The sequence below is a fragment of the Cynocephalus volans genome, chromosome 5 (genome assembly GCF_027409185.1).
Source record: "Cynocephalus volans isolate mCynVol1 chromosome 5, mCynVol1.pri, whole genome shotgun sequence".
Taxonomy (NCBI): domain Eukaryota; kingdom Metazoa; phylum Chordata; class Mammalia; order Dermoptera; family Cynocephalidae; genus Cynocephalus; species Cynocephalus volans.
In genome coordinates this window covers 120,356,095-120,379,122 of record NC_084464.1, presented here as the reverse complement: position 1 = coordinate 120,379,122, position 23,028 = coordinate 120,356,095, and the positions used below count along the sequence as shown (strand labels likewise).

At 35.3% G+C, this 23,028-nt stretch overlaps 1 protein-coding gene across 3 annotated transcripts in view; it reads left to right on the top strand.

The window, feature by feature from the left end:
• Positions 1–23,028, top strand: part of FAM184A (family with sequence similarity 184 member A) — a 100,052-nt gene that overhangs the window by 34,940 nt on the left and 42,084 nt on the right. For all 3 annotated transcript variants that reach the window (XM_063098087.1, XM_063098089.1, XM_063098088.1), the window contains 6 exons: positions 1,420–1,601; positions 3,704–3,901; positions 6,938–7,060; positions 17,345–17,506; positions 20,690–20,811; positions 21,289–21,439. In XM_063098087.1, the coding sequence (XP_062954157.1) occupies positions 1,420–1,601; positions 3,704–3,901; positions 6,938–7,060; positions 17,345–17,506; positions 20,690–20,811; positions 21,289–21,439 (938 nt within the window). The remainder of the gene's footprint in view (positions 1–1,419; positions 1,602–3,703; positions 3,902–6,937; positions 7,061–17,344; positions 17,507–20,689; positions 20,812–21,288; positions 21,440–23,028) is intronic.

Genomic DNA, 23,028 nt, shown 5'->3' with positions numbered 1-23,028 from the left:
ATAAATATGTTAAAGGACCTGAATATCCTACGAATTAATCATAAAATAAGCAAGTGAAAACTTATTTCTATTCTTACGAATATATTTTTGTAGAAAAATTGTTAGCAGGTAAAACCACCAATAAATCAGTCACTAAAAGAAATATGAAGCACTGTTTCTAAGAGGTTTTGTCCTTTAAAAACATACATTTTAAAGTATTAATTGGACTGTATGAGTGGTCTTCAAAAAGTTCATGGGAAATATTTGTATTATTTTTTAATTCCATTTTCCATCAACTTTTTGATGTACCCTCATATATAAACTGCATGCAGCACCTCATTTCAGTGGTCTTGTTGTGAAGGATCATTTTACATACTAGAGCTGAGTAGCCCATTCTGAAGTGGCTGATGTGCTAATTTCATAGCCCTTACTACAGAAAGTGAGTGACTCACGTTAGCTCTAAAGTTATATTTTGTCTGAGTGTTTAATGTGCCCCAAGAAGCTATTTGAGTTAGTTCTTTGAGGATCTCATCTGATTTTGATTGACTCATCAGGGAATCCCAGATTTCCCTTTCCCTAAAGTGATAGTTTTTAATAACCTTTAGCATCAGAGTCACCTGGAGGGTTTATAAACCCACAGATACTGGGCCACACCCACAGTTTCTGATTCGGCAGATCTGGGGTGGGCTACATTCCTAACTACAGTTCCCAGTGATGCCAGGGCTGCTGGTCCAGGGCATTTTGAGAACCACTGCCCTAAACCATGCTTTCTGCGAGACCCTTCTCTCACACACTCTTTTCATCTTTCTCTCTCTCCTCATTTTCCTCCTCCTCCACCCTTTTTTTGCTGTCATTTATTTTATTCTTTCATAACCTTACTGTCCTTACCTGTCTCTTACTCTACCATTGTTTTTTTATCTAGTGCTTGTCTAAAACAAATTTCATTTCAACCAAACTGCTCTCTGCCACCTTTGTTCCCTGCATACAAATTTCTTCCTCTTTATGTTAGAATTTGAAAAAAAAGATGAGATTAGAAAAAAATAAATTATTCATTTTGGCTCCACGATATTACAGTGCATCCTCTCTTACCTTGTTTTACTCCCAGGAGACTTTTCCATGAACCCCTGAGCAGTTACTTCTACATCAATTTGTATAGCTTTCAATCTTTAAAAAAAAGAAAAAGTAGAATGGTACTAGGTCCAGGAAGCATCAATAATATGAAAATGGACTTGCTAGTTTAAATTATTCTGGTTGGATAAGAAGTGTTCCCATTGTAAATATTTTCATTTTACACAGTGAAGAAACCAAAGAAAAATTTGTACATGCAGATCATTTATTTTACTTAGGTATAACATACGACTTTGTCACTAAATATAAACTGTTTTATACCACAGTGCAATATATTTTTTAGTTGAAAGCATTTTTCTTTTTGGGGGCTAGGTCATATTGGAATGCTTCAAGCAACTCAAATGACCCAGGAGGTTGCAATTAAAGATTTAGAATCAGAAAAATCGAGGGCCAATGAGCGATTATCTCAACTTGAAGAGGAAAGAGCTTTTTTGCAAAGCAGAACTCAGAGTCTGGGTGAAGAGCAGAAGCAGCAGATTCTGGAACTGGAGAAGGTAAAAAGTAATGGAGCACCCCACCTCCCAAAAAAGGGGAAGGAAGAAAAGTTTGTTTTTCTTCCTTTACAGGTTTGAAGTATTTGGAGTGTTTACTTCTACTTCACAATAACAATACATTTCTTACTCTAGTGGTTGTTTATTGTTTTTATTTTGAGGAAAAAAGGTGTAAAGCTAGACTATCCCATATTATGTATATGCTCAAAATATGTGGGTAACAATCTATAATATAAAAATTTAAGGCATTCCAATGTATTTCAAGCCAGAAACTGAATAAACTCTTATTTTGTCGGAGTGCACATTTATAGTTAATCCTATTTTTTTTCCCACTAATGAAATATATTATTGCATATACACCTAGGAAATTTCTGTTAAACTGAAGAGGATGACAAGCGTCAATCTCTAAAAATACACATGCCAGCATATTAAATTCCTAGATTATACAAATAAGACATCATTTGTAGAGTGATTGCTGAATATTTATTTCAGTTTTTCAGATATCCATATTACCGAGTGGGAGTTTTGAACATCTTTCCTTTTTCCTTCCCTCAGCAACTAAGAGTACTGAACAGTGTCTGTTCTCCTTGCTCCTGCTCCCTCCCATTCACCACTGATGTTCTCAGGATTTTCATCTCATTCCACACGCTCATTTATTTCAGTAACATCAACTGTCACTTGTTCAGTGATAGCTCCTAAATTTATAGGTCCAGAGCAGATCTTTTTCCTGAACTTGAGTACTGGAACTTTTCACTAGATATCTCTATCTATGTTTTACACAAGTATGTCAATTAGCACACCCAGAACTTTCTCCCCTCAAAAGTACTATACTTCTTTTACTCCTTATTTTAACCAATAGTACCACAGTCTGTCTATTTGATAACTCAGAAACTTGAGAGTCATTCTTGAGTACTGTTTCCGCAACCCCTCTTATCTGTTACAAAGTCCTGTTGGTTCTACTCCCTCAACATATGTTTATTCCATCCTTCACTCTTCGTACCCATTCACATATGCTAGGTTTAGGCACCTGTCACTGCTTGCCTGGATTATAGTGGCAGCCTCCTAACTGCTCTCCCTGCCTTCGATCAGCTCACCAACCTCCTGCCAAGGTGATTGTTTTAAACAATGTCACTAACTTAAACTTTGGTGATTTCTCATTCTCTTCAGAAGAAAACCCAAAGTCCTTTGTATAAAAGACCCCTTCTCATCATTTAACCCCTGCCTGCTTCTGAGCCCCATCTCTCACCATTCCTAAGCCTTATAGCCTGTGTTCTATACACAATGCTTAGCTGCATGGACTTTCTATCTGCCTAAACTTTGCTATGTGGTTAGCTCCTTCTCATCTTCAGAAATGCTAGAAGGCAGTAGAAATGTCTGTACATGCAGGATATTGACATCAGACCTAGGTTTGACATTTTCTTATTTTTAATTTCCTTTTGGGCTTGTTGTGAGAATTAAATAAGAGAATGTGTCATCACCAGCTCAGAGGTCTACTCTTCTGAAAAGCCTTCCCTGATATCTCCCTCCCTCCCTCCCTCCCTTCCCCCCCCCCACATGCACATACACACGTGCACACACACGTGCACGCACGCGCGCGCACCCTTTCCCACCTCATCCAGGTTAGGTTCCCTTCCTATATACTTTCACAGCATGTGATAGATACCCCTTTCACAGAACTTATAAACCTGTATTGCCACTGTCTTTTGACCTTTTTAATCATTGACTGTGAGTGCTTAAAAGTTACACAGTTGGCACTCAAAATTGTATAGAATAATGTGATTTGAGTGGGTTAATTGGTAAGCTATTTTGTGTACTACTTTAACATATAGAAAGCCTTTCTCTCTTAAGCTTGCAGGTATGCTGACTCATATTTGGCTCTAATCTAATAATTGTCTATTTTATCTCTTGCTTTAAAATTTTTCATTTCGCCTGTGCCACCCAGTCACCTTCTGAGAATGCTAATGATCTATTCTCATGTTTTGTAGTCTAGATCTCGTAGCACTCAGTTCATTCAAGTTTACATATTTTTAGGATATTCAAAATACTAATAGCAGTGATGAAAAAAGCAAATGCCAGTTATTGATCTTTATTTGTTTTAATTTTAGAAAGTAAATGAAGCAAAGAGAACTCAGCAAGAGTATTATGAAATGGAGCTTAAAAACCTGCAAAATAGACTGGAAGGGGAAATGACTCAATTAAATGAAGCCCATTCTAAGACTTTGGAAGAATTAGCTTGGAAGCACCATGTGGCAATTGAGGCTGTCCACAGCAATGCAATTAGGGATAAGAAAAAACTGCAAATGGTGAGTGAAACTTCAGTTTATCATTGCATTGTCAAGTGATGGGATTCTGTAATTGTCCACCTTGACCTGTGTTGTAATCATCTGCTTCATTTCGATGGCTGCTGTCTTGTAATCATTCTTTAAATCATGATTCAAAGGGTAACATATATGAAAGTTCTTGGTATGGGACACGGTTTATTGATATGAGGCATTATTCCTTCACATAATCCATAATAGCAATACTCTCTTTGATCTTGAGCTGTTTCTTTATGAGACAACCAGATAGGTGTGCTCTTCAGGAATCCTCAACTAGTTGAAGCACTTCTCTTGTAGATAGTTTCCATCCCTGAGAAAATAATTTGTGTGTGTTTTCTTCCTCAAGTAAGTAATCAGCTTGCTAATAGTAATGCATGACAGACAGTCTGGATAGCAGAAAAAGCAAAGTATCTGATGGGCCTGGGCCTTACCCTGAGCTCTTTGCTTACTGCATTCCCATGGATCCCAAAAACTGTGCCTCGGCCTCCCCATCTGACAGAAGATGTGATGCATCTTACAGTGTTCCTGTGAGGATTGAGATAAGGTGTTGAGTACCCAGACATGTCCTAGCACCTGGTGATAAATAAGTGTCTGTTATTAGTACTTCTTGCTATGTGCCAGACACTGTACTAATGTTTTACATATATTTTTTCATTTAATCCTATGACACTGGTATTGGTTTGTTTGCTATACCAGTATTTAGACACCACATCATGTAGACATTCATTAATGATGGCTGTTACATGTTTTACACAATAGTACTTTACAAAGAACTTTCTTATATATTTTTTAATAATTATGACTTGGAGATTAGTATCATTTTTATTATACAGATGGTGAAATAGGTTTAATAAATCTAAATGATTTACTTAGGGCTACAAACATAGTAAGTAGAAGAGATAGGATGTGAATTGAGGTCTTCTGCCTCAATATTCCCTCCTTTTGTGACACAAACTAATTAAAAAAAATATTTAAGACCTAAATTTAATTAAAAATTCAAATAAAACTTCATATTAGAATGTTAATTCTATATAAACTTAATATTATATGTTTATGTACCCAGAGACACATTATTCTCAAGATTGTCATTGTAATTTTCTCTGTGCCAGCTCACTATTCCAGGATTAATTTGTACAGCTTTAATTATGTGATAGGTGTGCATGCTTACCAGTGCTGGATGCCTGTTACCAGGTGTTCAGGGTTTTATAGTAAATTGGTTAGCAGTAACTGCTGCTTCTGTAATCTCTTTCATAACTATCTTTTGTCATTATTTTTTCACCTCGCCTTGTCTTTTCTTATTGGAATATTTAAATTGCATGTGTCCTGCCTTTAGTCTTTCTTTATCTCTCTTTATTAAATTCTAAGTGCTAGAATCAGAGCATCTTTTATCAGTATCATTTTTGCCTCATCACTTCACTCCTAATCATCCCCCCACCCCATTAAATTTTAATTTTCAAGCCACCTAAAAACCTGCCTTAAGCCAATTAGGTTTTTAAAAATCTTTATTCAAAACATGTTTGCGATGTGACAGATGACATAAAATTTCCTGTATGGGAACATATTCAAAGCCTCTCTGACAGCCTTATTTGTACCCTTCTCTTTTATCAAAATAACTTGTCATTTCTGCTTCATTCTTCTCTTGCCTATCTAGCACATGTATGAGCCTAAGCTAAAACCAGCCTCCTTCCAGAGTAGTCTTTCTCCAGTGACAAAGAACATTTAGCTAAAGATGACTTCTCCATTCTTTATGATGTAGTTATCAGAAAGGATTATATTTTCCATCATAACTCTAGTTCTAGTTTCCACCCCATCTGAGAATGAATATACAGAGAACCAGGGCAGAAAAGAGTTAACATAGCAGGCTTGAAACTGCTGTCCTTACAAAGGCAAGTTGGCCCCTGGCTGGCATCTGGGAATTTGAATCTTGGGAGGATTTTACCATTCCCTGATAAGAATGGCTCATTGTGCCTAACCTGTTTACGCACATGATGGGGTTTGTGCTGAACACCTGTTTTCCTTTGGGGAGTCTGGAATTTTGTTATTTGCCAGGAAGTGCCTATGTGACCAGCCCCCAGTAAAACCTGGGCACTGAGTCTCTCATCGGCTTCCCTGGTAGACAACATTTCACACAAGTTGTCACAACTTGCTGGAGGAATTAAGTGTGTCCTGTGTGAGAAGGTTGTGCTTTGTTTCCTTCAGACTTAGCCCCATGTGTCTTTTCCTTTTGCTAATTGTGCTTTATATCCTTTTGCTATAATAAATCACAGCCATGGGTATGACTATACACTGAGTCCTGTGAGTCCTCCTAGCAAATCATCAAACTCAGGTTTGTCTCGGGGACCCCTGACACAGATCTCTATTTTCTACTCTTCTTACCTTCCACTATAGAAATATTGAACTACTTGTAGCATGCTATGCTATTTTATACCTGCATGGTGGTTAGCACATGCTTTTTCCTCTACCTAGAATGCTGTATTTCTCTCTTAGTCCAGCACTTTTTCCTACTGGTGCACTCCTTCAAACCAGACTTAGGAACTGCTGTCTCTCTAAAGATTTCCTCACTAAGCTAGACTTAATCAGCTCCCCATCCTTGTATTCCTGTACCCCTAATTAATTTAATTTTAATAGACCACTGAGTTCCAGAAGTGTGACTAGATTTTGTTTTTTATGTAAGTATAAAAGAATTCTGAATTCAAGATATGATTGGAATTTTTTTATTATCTCATCGAGGTCATTTATATCATACTTCTCTGTCTTTTGACTACAGCTTGACGTAGACCAGTCACATATTCTCGCCATTTAAAAAAGTTATTTAATGGCTTTAAGTGTTTCACAATGATAGAATCAAAGCCATTTGGATTTAAATTAGAGTCACTGTTAACTCTGATTTTATTAATTAAGAGTAAGAACAATTTGTAGAGCAAAGCATCAAAATATAAAACAGAATAGTCTTTTTCTTGGAGTCTTCAAAGGATATAGGATTTATAATCTTGTTAATTTTTTAAAATTTCTTTTTCTAAGGAATTGGAGGAACAATATAGAAAGGAGAAACTAATCTTGGAGGAGGATAAAAGTCAGCTTCAACTGGAGCTGGAAAACCTGAAGGAAGTCCTGGAAGATAAGCTGAATACAGCCAATCAAGAGGCAAGAATTCCTTAGGCCTATCACCTTTTTATATGTATGTTCATAATAATAACTTATCCTGGTGACGTTGTGTGGTACGTGAACTTCAGTGAAGGTAACATATCTGGAGTGAAAACAGCCCAAAAACTTTAATCAATGCTGGATTTTTCATAACACTTTGCTTATGTCCCACCAGGTAAAAATTTACTATAAAAAACATTAAACCAGTGTGCCTTTGTGGGGAAAAGCAAAACAAAGGAGAACATCACTGTATAGGAAAGAAAACAAAAACAGTTTCTCTGCCCTTTTACAAAACATTAGCTTAGTATTCTCTACACTGTATCGTGATTTAAAGAAAAACAGAGACTTTACAAGTTTTAGATAGTGACATCTAAAATATTTTCAAAATTTTATGTGAAAATAATATTTAGCCTGGAAAAGAAAAGGCAAATAATAGACTATAATAAAAATGTTATAAGTCAAAAAAGTGAGGAATAAAATAAATGTAATGACATTTTTAAAATAATGATATTGTTTGCTGCTTCTCTCTCTCTCTCTGTCCTGGTTCACACTATGCCATACCATGCCCTACTATCTCCTTTTCCTTGCTTTCCAGTTCATCCTTCATGTGGTTTGCTGAGTGACCTTCCTCAAACTATTCATGTCTTGATGCTGCTTTTGTCTTTTCAGCTTTTCTGACCTCCCAAGTGTCATCCTCGCCAACAGCCTTTGAGTCTTGTTTTCCCATCACGGCTTCTGCTCACAGAAACCACACCAAAACACGAGTGCCCCTGGGCAGGCTAATAATTTGCACTCACTGTTCTCTAGTTACTTTTAAACATTTATCCAGAGAAAGCATCAAGTACTACATTTGGGAAGGATAGAGTAGTAAGATTATTACTGGTATTAGCCCAACCTCTCTTCTGTTGTTCGAGATAATCCACCTCTGGCTTCAGATGAGAACATCATTCCCAGCAGAATGTGATCCCCTGTAGTTACTGTGTCCTGCTCTCATTAGAAGGCAGTTTAGAGACCATCTGTGTTTCTTATGAGGCCCCTCAGGGTTCCTCTCTCAATTCCAAATGGTTTATCTAAATATTCCTCCAACCTACATAGTGCAGTCCCACTGAGAAGAGTTCTGGTAAGTATGTAATTTGTTTTCCTTCTGGCTACATTCTCAGTTATTTTTTAGTGCCCTGGTAATGTTTTGGTGCCACTTTAGAATGGCTCCCCAAGCAGCTACCTGGTTCATCCTAAAATGTGCTCCTGCCTTTCCTTCAGTCTGGGACATCTTTTTTCTTGTCCTACTTTGCTGACTAGGATCTCCAGAGATAATAAACAGTCTTGTTTTGTTTCCTGCTCCTAAAGGGAAGGATATCAATATTTCACTGTTAATTATGATGCTTCTTTGGAGTTTTGTTTTGTAAATGCCCTTTATCAAGTAGGAAATTCTCTTCTAATTCTAATTTCCTAATTTAAAAAAAAATCATGAACGGATGTTGATCTTTCTATATCTTTTAACATCATACTTTCTCCTGTACTTTGTTAGTGGTACTTCAATCAATTTTCTAATATTAAATCAATCTTAAATTTCTAGAATATGTCCTAGTTAGTCATGATATATTATCTTTTTTATCTAATGCTAGATTCAGTTTGTTAATATTTTTATAGCATTTTTGAGCCTAGGTTCAAGTAAGATTGCTTTGTACTTTTTCTTTTTCATACTATCTTTTTCTGGTTTTGGAATCAAGGTTATACTAGCCTCATAAAAGTAAGTAGGACATATTCCCTCTTTTGTTCCCTGGAAGAATTGTATGAGATTGAAGTTACTTTTTAAAAAGTAATTACTCAATTGCATTACCATTGGAAATTGTGGTTTGTATGAAAACAATTTCTGAAACTTGTTCAGTCTAGCTTTGTGACCTAGCATGAGAGGAATTTAATGTTCTGGCTACATTCAGTTGTTTAACACAATGTAGTCTATATGCCTGTACATAAAGTCAAGATTTTAAGCTGTTTTCTTCAAATCTTCTATATTCTGTCTAACATTTATATTCTTGATCTGTTAGTTACTAAAAACTGATGGTATGATCATGGATTCATTTATTTCTCCCTGGATTCTATCAATCAGTTTTTGCTTTGTGCATTTAGAGGCTTGTTATGTGCATACAAATATAGAATTATTTTAGCTTTTTAGTAAATAATACTTTTTGGCTTAGTCTATATTGTTTGATGTTGTATAACCAGCTTTCTTGTAGTATGATACAGCTGATATCTTTTTCCATCAACTGACTTTCAGTTCTTCTGCTTACTTATGTTTATAAGTGCCTGTTAGAAACCACATGTAGCTGCATTTAAAAAAAAAATAGCTAGTCTAATATTTTCCTTTTAAATGAAGAATTTATTCCATTTTCATTTATTGAATGGCTATTAGATATATCTATAAAAAGACATAAAGAAAGGATTAAGGGATACCTTGTAAAGACTGAAAGTGATTGTTTTAAAAAAATTTAAGAGTGCACTATCTTCATAAGTTTATGGATCTTGATATCCTTACAAGTGATATAGCCTAAAAAATATCAATAGGTCAACTATGGATTTTGTTGATAAATTCACAAGCACCAGAATCATAAATGATATTAAAGTAAACAAATGATTCCAAAGTCTCAGGTGGAACATGACTGTGCTATCCTATGAAATTTTATTTGGGATCACCTTCAAAGACAAAATTCTAGACTGAATGACTAATAATTTGACCAATATGGCTTTTTAAAAGTGTTCTTGTAACATTTAAGTTGTAGATTTTCTTCTGGATATCAGTTTTTTATGCATATGTATAGTTCAGTATTTTCTTAAAATGAAAATCATTTGGATTTATTTATTATAATATGTTATATCATGGTTGATACAATGCCTAACACATGATAGGAGATCAATAAATATTTGTGAGTGAAATATTTGTTGAATGAATAAAACGTCTCATTGAAAACTAAACCAACTTTTTATAAATATGAGTACAGTTTTCTGTTGCTGTGTAACAAATTACATAAAACATAGTGGCTTAAAGTAACACATTTTTGTTATCTCACAGTTTGGTGAATCAGGAGTCCAAGTATGGGTTAGCTGATCCTCTGCTCAGGGTCTCCCTAGGCTGAGACCACAGTGACAACTGAGGCTGCAATCCCACATGAAATGAGAAGTCGTCCTTCAGGCTCACTGGTTGTTGTCAGAATTCATTTCCTTGTGGTTGTATGAGTGCAGTGTGAGGTCCCCATTTTCTTGCTAGCTGTTGGCCAGGGACTGCTCTCAACTCCTAGCAGCTATTCTCAAGTTTTTGCTACATGGCTTCCTCCTTTCATAACATGATAGCTTACTCCTTCAAGGCTAGGAAGAAAACCTCTGTTGCTTAGAATTTCTCTGACTTCTTTTAAGGGTTCACCTGATTAGGTTAGGCCCTAGATCCACCATTTTTATTACCTGAAAGTCAGCTGCTTAGGGATCTTAATTACATCTGCAAGATCCCCTTTGCAATATAACATAATGTAATCATGGGAGTGATATCTCATTATATTCTCAGGTCCCAGGAGAAGTGTGGGTCAGGTAGGGGTTATCTTGGGATTCTGCCTATTACAACAAGAAAATAACATTTCTTTGGCTCCTGTAGTAGATGCTGTAGCATGCAGGACATGCAGGACATCTATTGCCATGATTTAGAGGACAGTGATTGAGTTTCTAAACTCCATTCTCAGATGGCTGTAAAGTATGTCATTTAGAGTTAGTGATTGGTAGGTGCTAAAACTTCTGAGAATTGCTCTTTATGGATTTAAGCAATTTTACAAAAAAAAAAAAAAGAAAAGCATGCAGAATGTTTTCAGAGTTCCAGATTTTCTAATAACATTTAATATGTATATGTGCATTTTTTATATGCATTTTAATAGTTATTGCATAACCTTTATTCACAAGTGATTTGTAAATTTGTTTTTATTCCATATAAATATTTTCATTTATTAACTTTATCTACATATTAGGCATTTTAAATATTCATATAGTGTTCTGTCATATATCTTTACCACAGTTGCTTAAACATTTTCTTTGTTGAGCATTTAATTTAAAATTATTTTTTATTATTATAAATAATGATAATTTTAAGGCAAATGCCTCCTCTTATTTTGAGGTGGGGAGGGATTATGCAAAGGCCATGGCCAGAGTACAAGGTGGAGTATTTCTAAGGCCAGATTCAGGTTCCATTCAGTGACCAGTCCAGGCATATTTCACTCACTGGCCCCAAAACACTGAGGAGCCAGGGTATTAGAGAGGTTCCTGCCTAGCCATTTATCAGGGTGTTGTTTTTACTGGTAAATGGATATATTATCAAGTCTATAAATACTTTTGTTCATTTTTTAAAATTTTTTTCCTTTTTGTCTAGCTCTTGCTCTAAATGAAATTACTGGGCCAAAGGGTAGGAATAATTTTGTACCTCTCCTTACTTTTTTTCCTAGATATGTCTCCAGAAAAATTGGAACTAGATTCAAGAAGCATCAGTAATAACTGCATATTTTTTATAATTTATAAATCATTTATTACTGCATGATATCTCCTAGGTGATGAGGATACTTTAACAAAATGTCAAGAAGCTCATAGTTTCAAGTGCCTGTTATAATTAAGTGATAAATACAATATATTTTTAGAGCCAAGAGGAGGGAGTGATTCTCTGACCATAAGGGTTCATAAACAGTTTAGAGAATGTGATATTAGAGATTTTAAAAATGCAGTATAGGAGATAGTTTTTGAAAGGTGGGTGTAAATTTGTCAAATGTAGGAATGATGTAAGTTAATATGGATATGGAGAATAATGTAAGTACAGTCATATCGGTATATGAGTTTCAGTGTCTTGGTGAACCAGGAAAAGTTATGTATCACTTCACTACACCAGACTTTCTCTACTTCAGCATTATTGACAGTTTGGGGTCGGATGATTTCTTTAGGATGTTTAATGGTATACCTGGCCTCTGTCAACTAGATACCAGTAGTGCATACCACCCCTTCCCATCCAGCTGTAACAAACAAAAATGTCTCCAGACACTGCCAAATGTTCTCTGAGGGCAATTGACCCTAGGTGAGAACTACTGTACTTGACCATAGGATACATGTGGGGCTTGACAAGAGATATGGTAGTAAGGAAATCTGAGGCCAAATTGTGAGGGACTCTTGCACCATGTCAAAGACTGGACTTTATCCTGATGATGGAGTGATATCAACAGAGCTAACACACTATCAGCTGGTGCAGTAAGAGGATGTATTGTGTGTGGCAGGGTTGGTGATTAGATAGATGATTTAATATGCTGTTTCATTAGTGCAGGCAAAAACGATTAGCATTCTGACTAGGAAAGTAAAACTGGGAGTGAAGAGGATTATTCAAAAGTTAAATTTACAGGACTTGATATGTTGGGTGGTAGAAAGTGACTCAGGTATCTAGCTCAGGTATTTGGACAGATAATGATGCTACTATTGGAAGATAGGAATTACAATTATAGGAATAGGAAAAGTACATTGGACCAGCAAGACAGTGAGTTGTTTGGATATGCTAACTTTGAGATGGGCCGGAACTAAGTAGAGAGTTCAGGCTTGGAGCTAAAGGTTAGGCAGTTCTAGAAGCTGTTTGAGTAGCGGAGCCCACTCAGGGGTAGCTGATGAGAAGAGAGCTGATAACAAAGAGGAGCGCCAATATTGAGTTAATGGAGCCAGGAAAAGAGATTGAGAAGGAGAAGCCAGAAGAATGAGAACAGGAATTAATGGATGTCAGAAAATCCTAAAGGCAGATAGTTACAAAAGGGTGGAAGTGCCTTACAATGTTGCACAATGCTTAGAAGTCAGAGCAGGAGACCTGAAAAGAGGACACCAGGTTGCGTAATCAAGATCAAAGGTCTCTGAAGAACTTCCTGCAATTTCAGTAGAAAAGTAGCATGGAAGCTAGAGTTAACAGGTTTAATTTGAATAATAGTGGATGACACTGCTCTTTTAAGATTATATGTGAATGGAAGAGGAGACAAAAGTGAAATTAGATCCTTTCTTCAACCTCATACCAAAAAGTTCCAGATGGGTTAAGGATTGAAATGTAAAAAATCATGAATATGAATATAAATAAAATATGAAAACACAAGTGACAAACCTTAAGACCATGAAGGCCTTTTGAACATGATACCAAAATCATGAATTAAAAACACAGAATATTTGTATAGTTAAAGGTAAAACTTCTGTATAACAAAACACACTGTAAACAAAATAAAAAGAGGAAAAATTGGGAGAGAGGGAGTAAGTGGTTGACAAATTATATGGCTAACAAACAGCTCATGTCTTTAACACCTTAAGAGTGTTTACAAGACAAGGACAAATATAGACACCCTAGTTTTCTTTTATAGGCTAAAGGAGAACATGAAAAAAACAATTTTAACCTCATTGTAATTTAAGAACTGGAAATGAAATCAATGAGATTCTATTCTGTTACCATACAATTGACAGTGATAAAAAACAGACCGTGCAGTGTTCATAAGGGTAAAGAAATAAGCACTCAGAAGCTACTGATGGGGGCATATTAGTAAAAATAAAAATAAGCTACTGATGGGAATATAGAATTGAATAATTTTTTGCCTGGAAAGGAATTTAGCAGCACGTAGGCAAACCTTAAAGATGGGCATGTCTTTTGAATAAGCAGTTTCATTTCTGTGTATTTAATATAAGCAAATAATTAAGGATTATTGACAAAATTTCAGCCCTGTTTATAGTAGAAGAAATTTAGAAACAGCTTAAATTTCCACAAAACTCTGTCTGCCTAGAAAAAAGGGAGACTTTTTCTAATTCACACAGAAGCATCCTTTGCTTGTCTTTCCATTCTCTGGGGCCGCTTCCACGCCCAGGGGGACTGCCTTTTGCTGCTTAGAGGTGCCATATGGCCTAGCACCTGCCCTGGTACAAGACAAAGTCAAGAAAGTGAAGGCATTGAGGGTCCTTTTAGGAGTTAAATACCTACATATCGAGATGTTGAAGAGATTTTTATTTCTTCTTAATTGCTACTAAGTATGTACAAACTTTTTCTGTAATTGACTCATTTACTTATTCAATAAATATTAGGCTATTAGGGACCAAAGTACTGTGTTAGGCACTGTGGTTACAGTGGTGCATAAGTCAGACATGATGTCTACTATCATGTAGAGACAGGCACAGAAGCAAGTAATTACAAGTCTGATGCCTATTGCAAAAGGGAGGTAAGTGATAAATAGGGGCTTGCCGGAATAATAAATTGAGAAAAGCTTATGTAAAGGCCCTGAGGCATGAGAAATTTCTAGTAATTGTGGTAATGCCAGTATAGATGGAGTGTAACAGCAACTATAATAATAATATTTAGTGCTTACTTTGTCTCAGGCATTGTTTTATATAATCTCTCCTTTGTACTATTCTCTCCTTTATTACTCACAACCAACAACCCTCTGCAGTAGATACTAGTTACTAAGTCACAGAAAAGTTATGTAATTTGCCCAAGTCACATAGTAGGTAAACCCAGAATTCCATTCCAGGTGGTGTGATTTCAAAACTCAGTTCTTAATCACAATGTTACTCTTCCTCCCAATGAGTATAAAGACCAAGAAGGAGGGTTGCCAAGCTGAGGATGGAGAATTAGGTAGGGGCTATGCCATGGAAGCCCTTTAAGCCTCATGAAGATTTTGAATATTATCCTAAGGTCAATAGGAAGCAGTTGGAAGATAATAAGTGCAAATATGTATATGCTTGCTTGAGGGACAGGACTTACACTTGTGTCCATATTTAAATTTATAAAAAATTCACTCTACTCTTCCAAGGAGAATGGATTAGAGAAGAACAGATGTGGAAAGATAGATATTCCAGGGAAGAGGTTCTGACTTACTATATTCCCTCAGAGTGCACAGTAATAGGAATCTGAGTATTGATCTCTATTGCAAATGACAGAAATTCCAGCTCAAACTAGCCTAGGAAAAAGGAAATTTATTGACTCCTATGACTAAAAGGTCCAAGGATAACATTAGCATCAAGCATGACTAGATTCAGAACTGAAACTGGTGACACTGGAACTCGGTTCCTCTTTTTCTCTTAAGTTGGATTTGCTCTCTCTGTGGTAACTTCATGCTTTGGTCATATATTCCTTTAGGTACATGTGCAGCTGAAGAAAGACCTTTTCTAGGAGTGCCTTTAAAAGTCCTGATATCACTGGGATCACTGTAAGCTTAAATCAGGTGCCTGCCCGTGAACCAATCTTCATGGCCAACAGAATGAAACGACCTTATTGGTTTACGCTTCTGTCAAGCACTTCATCCTGGTTTTTGGGTTGAATCCCTACTGAGACCACATGGACCCATGGAGAAGAAGGGTAGATTCCCCAAATGCCAAAAAGAGGTTTTGATATTGGGAGACAACAGATGTTTTCCACACATATACATTTTTATTTTATTTTAGAAAACAAACTTTAATCAGTTATGTTTGTCACTTGTTTGCTTTTATATTTTATTACGTTTAATTGTGCAGAATTTTTAAGTTTTCACCTATTTAAATATTCGTTTTGTCTCTAAATAGATCTTAGATTCTTTAACAGGCCCTCTCTTTTAATTCTTTACAGAGTAACTAGAATATTCTTTATAAATTTTTTCCTGTATTGCATTTGTATGCATAACTCTTATTCATCAGAAAATTTTCTGGATTGTGGAAGAGTATTCTTCTCCATGTTAAAAAGTTTGTTTGTTCCTTCCTTATTGATTGGTACCTAATGTTTGCATGTTGCTTTCCAGTTAAAGAATCTTTTCCTGTATATCCTTGAATTTAATCATTATAGTAACTCCATGAGGTGGTTTTATTACTCCTGTTTTATAGTGGCATGCCCTGGGCTTGAAACTAGATTATCTGCTAAGTTCAGTATTCTTTCATCTCTGTTATAATTGCTTTCCGTACAGTCATTCATTCACTACTCTAATACACATTTATGGCAAGCCAGATCAATACAAGAAGTAGAGAAGATGCAAGTAATCAATATAGAATAGAGGAAGGCGACATAAATATAGTGACAGATAAAATTGTAAAACATAAGTGAATTTTGTATACAAATATGCCAGTACATTTTTATTTGTATTTTTTTTATGGCTGGCCAGTATGGGATCTGAACCCTTGACCTTGTTGTTATGAACCAGTAAATTTTTAAAATTAAGAAAAAAGATGTCTTTGTATGAAAATTTAAAGTTTTAAAATGACTCAAAGTAGTTGAACAACCTGACCAAACCAGTTATAACCATGATAGAAAATAGTCCAATGTGTATCTACAGACATAGTAGGCCCACAGGATTTAATGGATGAATTTTTCCATACTTTTAAGAAACAGGTAATTCTTTTGTTTTGAAAATATTTCAGAGCACAGAAAAAATGGGAAGCTCTCCATATCATTTTATGAGGTTAGCATCCCTTTAGAGACACTAACAAGATCACATGCTACTACTACTAGAATTGTTCAGCATATATGTATGTTAACATGTGCCTGCATGGAAAGGCGACAGGGAGGCTGTGCATCTGGGGAGGGAATTGTGGGTCAGAGAGAGGGTGGAAGGAGAATTTTTATAATTTTCTTTGTGATGTCTGTATAGAAATATTGAGGCATTAATTTTTGTAGAACGCTTATAGGCTTGCCCATTTTGTAAAAATGAGGTTTTTACTTCATAGCATTCTCCTAGATAATGTTGTTCTTATAATTTGAGGATAGGGATCTGCTTAATCAGCAAATTGTCTGTTAGCTCTTAATTTCAACAGTATTTAAATTAAACTCTTAAAGATTTCATGAGAGAAAATTTTGTATGGAAACACAGAAATCACGACTTATTCTAGTTTACAATGCATTTACCAGTTTATCAATATTGACCTAAGTTTATTTAGCAGGAGAACTGAACTCAAATGAAATACAAGTGATTCAGTTTTCAAGAACAGTTTTTAAAATATTTTTATCTAAAAATGTTTTCAGTCTTTTATATAATCTTTCTCTTGCTTTAATTCCTCAGTAGAGGTATTTTGTTATTGATAGAACTGGGAATTCTCTTTTTAAAGCCAGGAGCTTGAGAAATATATTCATTTCTTTACATGGTTATCGTGAAAAGGGGAAATCATACATATGGAGGTCTTTTCATTAAGAAATCCATTTAGCAAAGTTACAGGTAAAGAAAAACTTCAAGAAGAAATTGTACGAGTGTTTTGCTGGTCTATTACAGTGAAGTGTATTAAAAGTACTCTATTTACTTGCAGATTGGCCACCTCCAAGATCTGGTAAGGAAAAGTGAACAAGGTCTTGGCTCTGCGGAAGGACTCATTGCTGGTCTTCAGGACTTGCAGGAAAGGCTTCAGAATGAACTTGACTTGACTAAAGGCAGGCTAAAGGAGACCAAGGATGCTCTATTAAATGTTGAGGTAAATTTATAATTCTACTGAAATCTAAACATCAGCAAAGTAAAAATATAACTTATCCACTTTGCTTAAAGCTTATTTAAGCATCACATTGTATATAATTAGTATATTAGTTCCTAAGGCTCCTATAACAAAGTACTAAAAACTGGGTGACTTAAAACAACAGAAATGTATTCTCTCACAGTCCTGGAGGCTTGAAGTCCAAAGTCAAGGTGTTGGCAAGGCCATGTTCCATCTGGAACCTCTAAAGAAGATCCTTCCTTGCTTTTTCCAGCTTCTGGTAGCCCCCACATGTTCCTTATCATTTGGAAGCAATTTTAATTTCTCCTGTCTTCACATTGTCATCTCACAGGGACACCAGTCATATTGGAGTACAGGCTCACCCTACTCTGGTATGACCTCATCTGAACTAAATACATGTACACAGAGCCTATTTCCAAATAAGGTCTCTTTCTGAGGTACTGAGCTGGGTTAGGACTTCAGCATATCTTTTTGAGGAACAGTTCAACCTGTAACACTTAGTATGAACAGTTCTTTTACTGGTAGGAGTTGGAACTTTCATGTGTAGTGACTGAATGCTTCTCTGCGATCTACAAATTTCAGAAAGGCTCTGCCTTTTTCTTTTCATTCTTATCAAGTACAGCAAAGATTTAGACTGCCGTAGATAGTAAATGATCCATAAAACTAGGGGGATAGTAGCCAGCAAGTTCTTTTCAACCTCTCCTTCAGAGAGATGATTTAGAGTGTAAGCTCTGAGGTCAGGCTGGTTGTGTGTGAATTCTGAGGTCACTACTTAGTGTGTAACTTTGGGCAAAGCCTCAATTTCTTCATCTGCACGAGGAGGGAGGGGTAGGGGTAATAATGTTCTTCACACTGCTATTGTAGTAAGTAAATGAGATAAACCGTTTATAGCACAATGCTTCGCAAAATAGTAAGCTCTCAGTAAATGCTGCCTTTTATTAATATTATTTTAAATTTTATTTCTTAGAATTTTCACATTTCTTTAAAGATGACTGGTAAGGGGATCTTAACCCTTGACTTGGTGTAGTCAGCACCATGCTCTCCAAAGTGAGCCAACCGGCCATCCCTATATAGGGATCCAAACCCATGGCCTTGGTGTTATCAGCACCATACTATCCCAAGTGAGCCACGGGCTGGCCCTAGAATTTTTACATTTCAAAAGCATGTAAACAAGGGTACTTTAGTGGATATACCTTTTATGTGGTACACATGTAATTCTATTCATATTTTATCTAAGGTATAATTGTTTATTCTATATATGTTGAATATTAATTACATTCTTTTTTGGAATTCTGTGACAAAATAAACAGATTATTGTATTTTCCTTGAATCTCCTTTTCCTTTTTATGTTTCTCTAATGGCTATGTGATATGGCAATGTTAATATATGGCATAGCCTGTCATATCACACTATATTATATATATGTTATACGTAATATGTAACACTGTCATATCACAATTCCATAGGTTGGAATTTAGAGCTAGTGTAATAACACAACTTGATATATTTATGTGGTGCCAAACATATCAACTATAACCTCAATGGTAACATCCTGTGACATAAAGCTGAACTGTATGACCAAACTGTATTAGGAAGTGTTTTTTCCATTGTCAAAAATAAAAGAGGCTGGCTGGTAAGCTCAGTTGGTTAGAGTGCAGTGTTGAAACATCAAGGTCAAAGGCTTGAATCCTCATACCAGCCAGCCACCCAAAAAATAAAAAATAAAAAAATAAAAAAATAAAAGGAAGATGATATTTTAAGGTAGTAAAAATGTGTTTAAAAATAAACAGTTGAAATATTTCTAACAGGTGTTAGCTGAATATGTCTCTTGTCTTGGTGTACACCCAGTTCCTGACTTGGATATTTTGTCTTGGTTGCTCCCTCCCCCACTGTTCTGGAACTGAGAATCAGGCTTATGAATTCAGTTTCATTTCTTTAAGGTCCTTTCTCATATTTACATTGTTCTATCAAATAGAAAATAATCAAAATTTTAGGCAAAATCTTATCAACTGTTTATTTTCTGTTGTGCTGGACAATTTTAACTGAGAAAACATAGACACTGTATTATGGTTTACCACAACTTCGTGCAAACTCATGAAGAGCAAGTGTTTGTTTTTCCCTCCAGCCCCACCCGAGTAATGTCTAATAAAGTACTCTGTGTTAAGTAAAAGAAATATTTTTAAGTAATTCTACTCCATTTAATGCTACCTTTGGTAGAAAAACAGTTCCTACAGGCAGCATACTTATTAATAGTTCCTAGAGGCAGAGTGAAAAGGACAGTTGGCTAAGATGGCTGAATTCAATTTTCAGTGCTTCCTGTTTAAAAGCCAGTCAACAATGTAGAATGGCAATTTCAGTGTTGACTTGCTTCTTCCCATTAACCTGGACATACATTTTAAAAACTGCTACACCACATGCTATTAGCAGTGAGTGATCCAGAAAGGGTCATTCTGATAACAGGAGGATGGGCCATCATCTGCTCCTCTTCTGCCTTGGATCCTAAGAGCAGCTGCACTGCTGGCAGAGGCTGATGGTTGGCAGTGTTGTCCAAACAGGCCACCTCCAGCCCCAGGCTCCAGAGAGCCACTTGACTTGTGCTAATCTACAGAGATTTCATATACAAGTTGGCATATCATGTCCTATTACCATAACACTAAACACATGGACTACTGGTTTGAAGTTACATAATAAAAACAGAAAGTAGCTTAAATTCTGCATAATTATTTTAATCATGTTAGTGGGGTACAGTTATAATGCTTAAGCTTTAACAAATACCATACTTTTGAATATGAATGTGAATAAATTTGAATAACATCTGTAATGTGTATACATGTGAATATAATTGAATAATCAATCTATTGTTAGATACCTATGATATGGAAGGTTTAGTTAAGGTGATAAATACTGACTTAAATTATTTAAGTAATTTGTAATATTATAAGCCTTAATAAAATATAGTTTGGATAAGGACGTTTAAAATATAAAATGTGTCCTATATATTCTATTGTCAGAAAATTAACTTGAGTAATTATCACAGATGGCATTATCACCTACTGGGCTATAAGAATTTAGAAGTTATAATACAAACACTCTACTTATCTGAAATAACCAGCAGTGTCTTCGCTTTTCAAGACTAATCTTCACTGAAAAGTTTCTGTTCTTCAGACTGAGCTAGAACAGGAAAGGCAACAGCATGAAGAAACACTTGCTGCCATGAAAGAAGAGGAGAAGCTCCGAGTGGACAGAATGGCCCATGACTTAGAAATAAAGTGGACTGAAAATCTTAGGTACGCTTTTTATTGTGTCATGTAATCTTATCACATCTTACAGATGTGCAAGAAAGGTTTTCTCTGGTAAGGCTCATATGGTCATATTGTTAAAGACTTAGTAGCAATATTTTAAATCCATTTTTCCCGTGATTAGATATGAAGAAATTGGAATTATTTTTTTGTTGTTGTTTGAATTCAGATTTAGTTTTTTCTGATTTTATTTTCTTGAATATAAAATAGAGAACTAACCTGAAGTCAAAAGACTTACTGGTTCTACTACCTATTTCTGCCATTGATAAATTGATAAATCAATGGTCTTAGGTAAGTTACCGATTTACATTATAGTCCCTAGTTATACAATAAACTATTGTTACGCTGAGTCAGGCTTTCAGAGAGGATTAATTAAGTGCTTAGAAAACCTGTGAATGGTTATACTGCATTTACTGAGAGGAATAATTCTCTTTAGAGTAAATGCATTTGTTTGTTTTATTTTAGGCAAGAGTGTTCTAAACTTCGTGAGGAGTTAAGGCTTCAACATGAAGAGGATAAGAAGTCAGCAATGTCTCAACTTTTGCAGTTAAAAGAGCGAGAGAAAAATGCAGCCAGGGATTCATGGCAGAAGAAAGTAGAAGATCTCTTAAACCAGGTAACTAATAGTTTGTACATTATGAAGGTCATTTTCCTTGACATTCTCTAACTTGGGAAATATTGTAAAACACTATGTTAATTCACTGTATTTTATTCCTTTTCATAGGGAAAACAACATTTTAAAAAATATGTAAAATTGAAGAGACATATTCATAAACTTATAAGACATTGTGCTAAATCATTATGCTATATATGCAGTCCCAAATACTGAGAATTTACACATTTTTAGTTTAGTATTTGAACTGAATGCATTAGAGATTTTAAATGGGTAAGTTACCAGTTTTTGAAACTATAGAATTTTTTTTCAAGCCGTTAGATGCCATTTGGGCAACAGAAGGTAAAACTTGTTACATATATCCTGAATAACTAAAACTATTTACAAATAGTGAGCAGTTTACTTCTTTCTCACCAATGGGATGTTGCCTGTTATGCTTCCAAATGCTTTAAGCCCCTTGCAGAGAGTATTACATAAACAAAAGATGGTAATATTTCTAAATCTATCTTATGTCACACTCACTTATTTCCAGAACATTTATAATTATAATTAAAAGACTTTGCACATTTTCACTCATTTACACAACTTCTATATTTATGAATTCTTAGCATTCTCCTCCAAAGCCAGTAGTTAAATAGGACTGACTGCATGAGTCACCAGTTGGTAAGCAAGTGCAGAACTTGGACAAGAAGCAGCTCAGTAATTTAGTGCTAGAAATCCACTATTATCTTTCCATTTGTGATCATGATGAATTTCAAAATAAAAAGGATAGGCTTTTTGTATGATAATTTGTTACATAGGTACGTACATACAATATCTTTCAAGAATACTTGGGGTCTGCTGATTTGTGTCTGGTATTTTATAGTAATTTATCATGTTACTCTGAGAAGGGAGAGTACATACATATGTGTATGTGTATATACACACACACACATACACACAAAAGCTTATATGTGTGTATATATATATATGTATGAGTATATGTGTACACTATATATACGTATTTATATATATATATACACACACACACACACATATAAGCTTTTGTGAATCCTTTGAAACCTTTGAAACTCAGGCAAAAATAACAAGGAAACAACTGCTACTAGAAGTTGGATACCATGTTGGTACTGCTTATTAATTACTTTCTATGCACTTATTTTACATTCCTACTTAGGGATCCAGAAGGACAGATTTTACTGAGTAGAGCGTTACTAATCCTTTACCATGTTCCTCACCTAGGAAGATTTAAATAGCTCCATTATATAATAAAATAGAAAAACATCCCTAAAACCTGCCTGAGTGTTGAACATAGATATTTTTTGGCTGGGTTTGTACTGGAAAGAGGGTCTACCACTTCTCCCACTTATTTTTTATTAAATTATTTTATTTGTTATTCCTTTAATCTCTCTTGTATTACATTAAGTTGTCAGATTTCATCCATGCTTCTCTGATCTTTCTTTTCCTTTTTTGGATGCCTGTTCTACAGTGTTCATTCCTGAGAAGTCCTGATGCTTTGCATCTTGTGGTTTTGTGTATCATAAAATAATTTACTACACATTAGCTCCAGTTTTTGCCAGCTTTACAGACAGAAT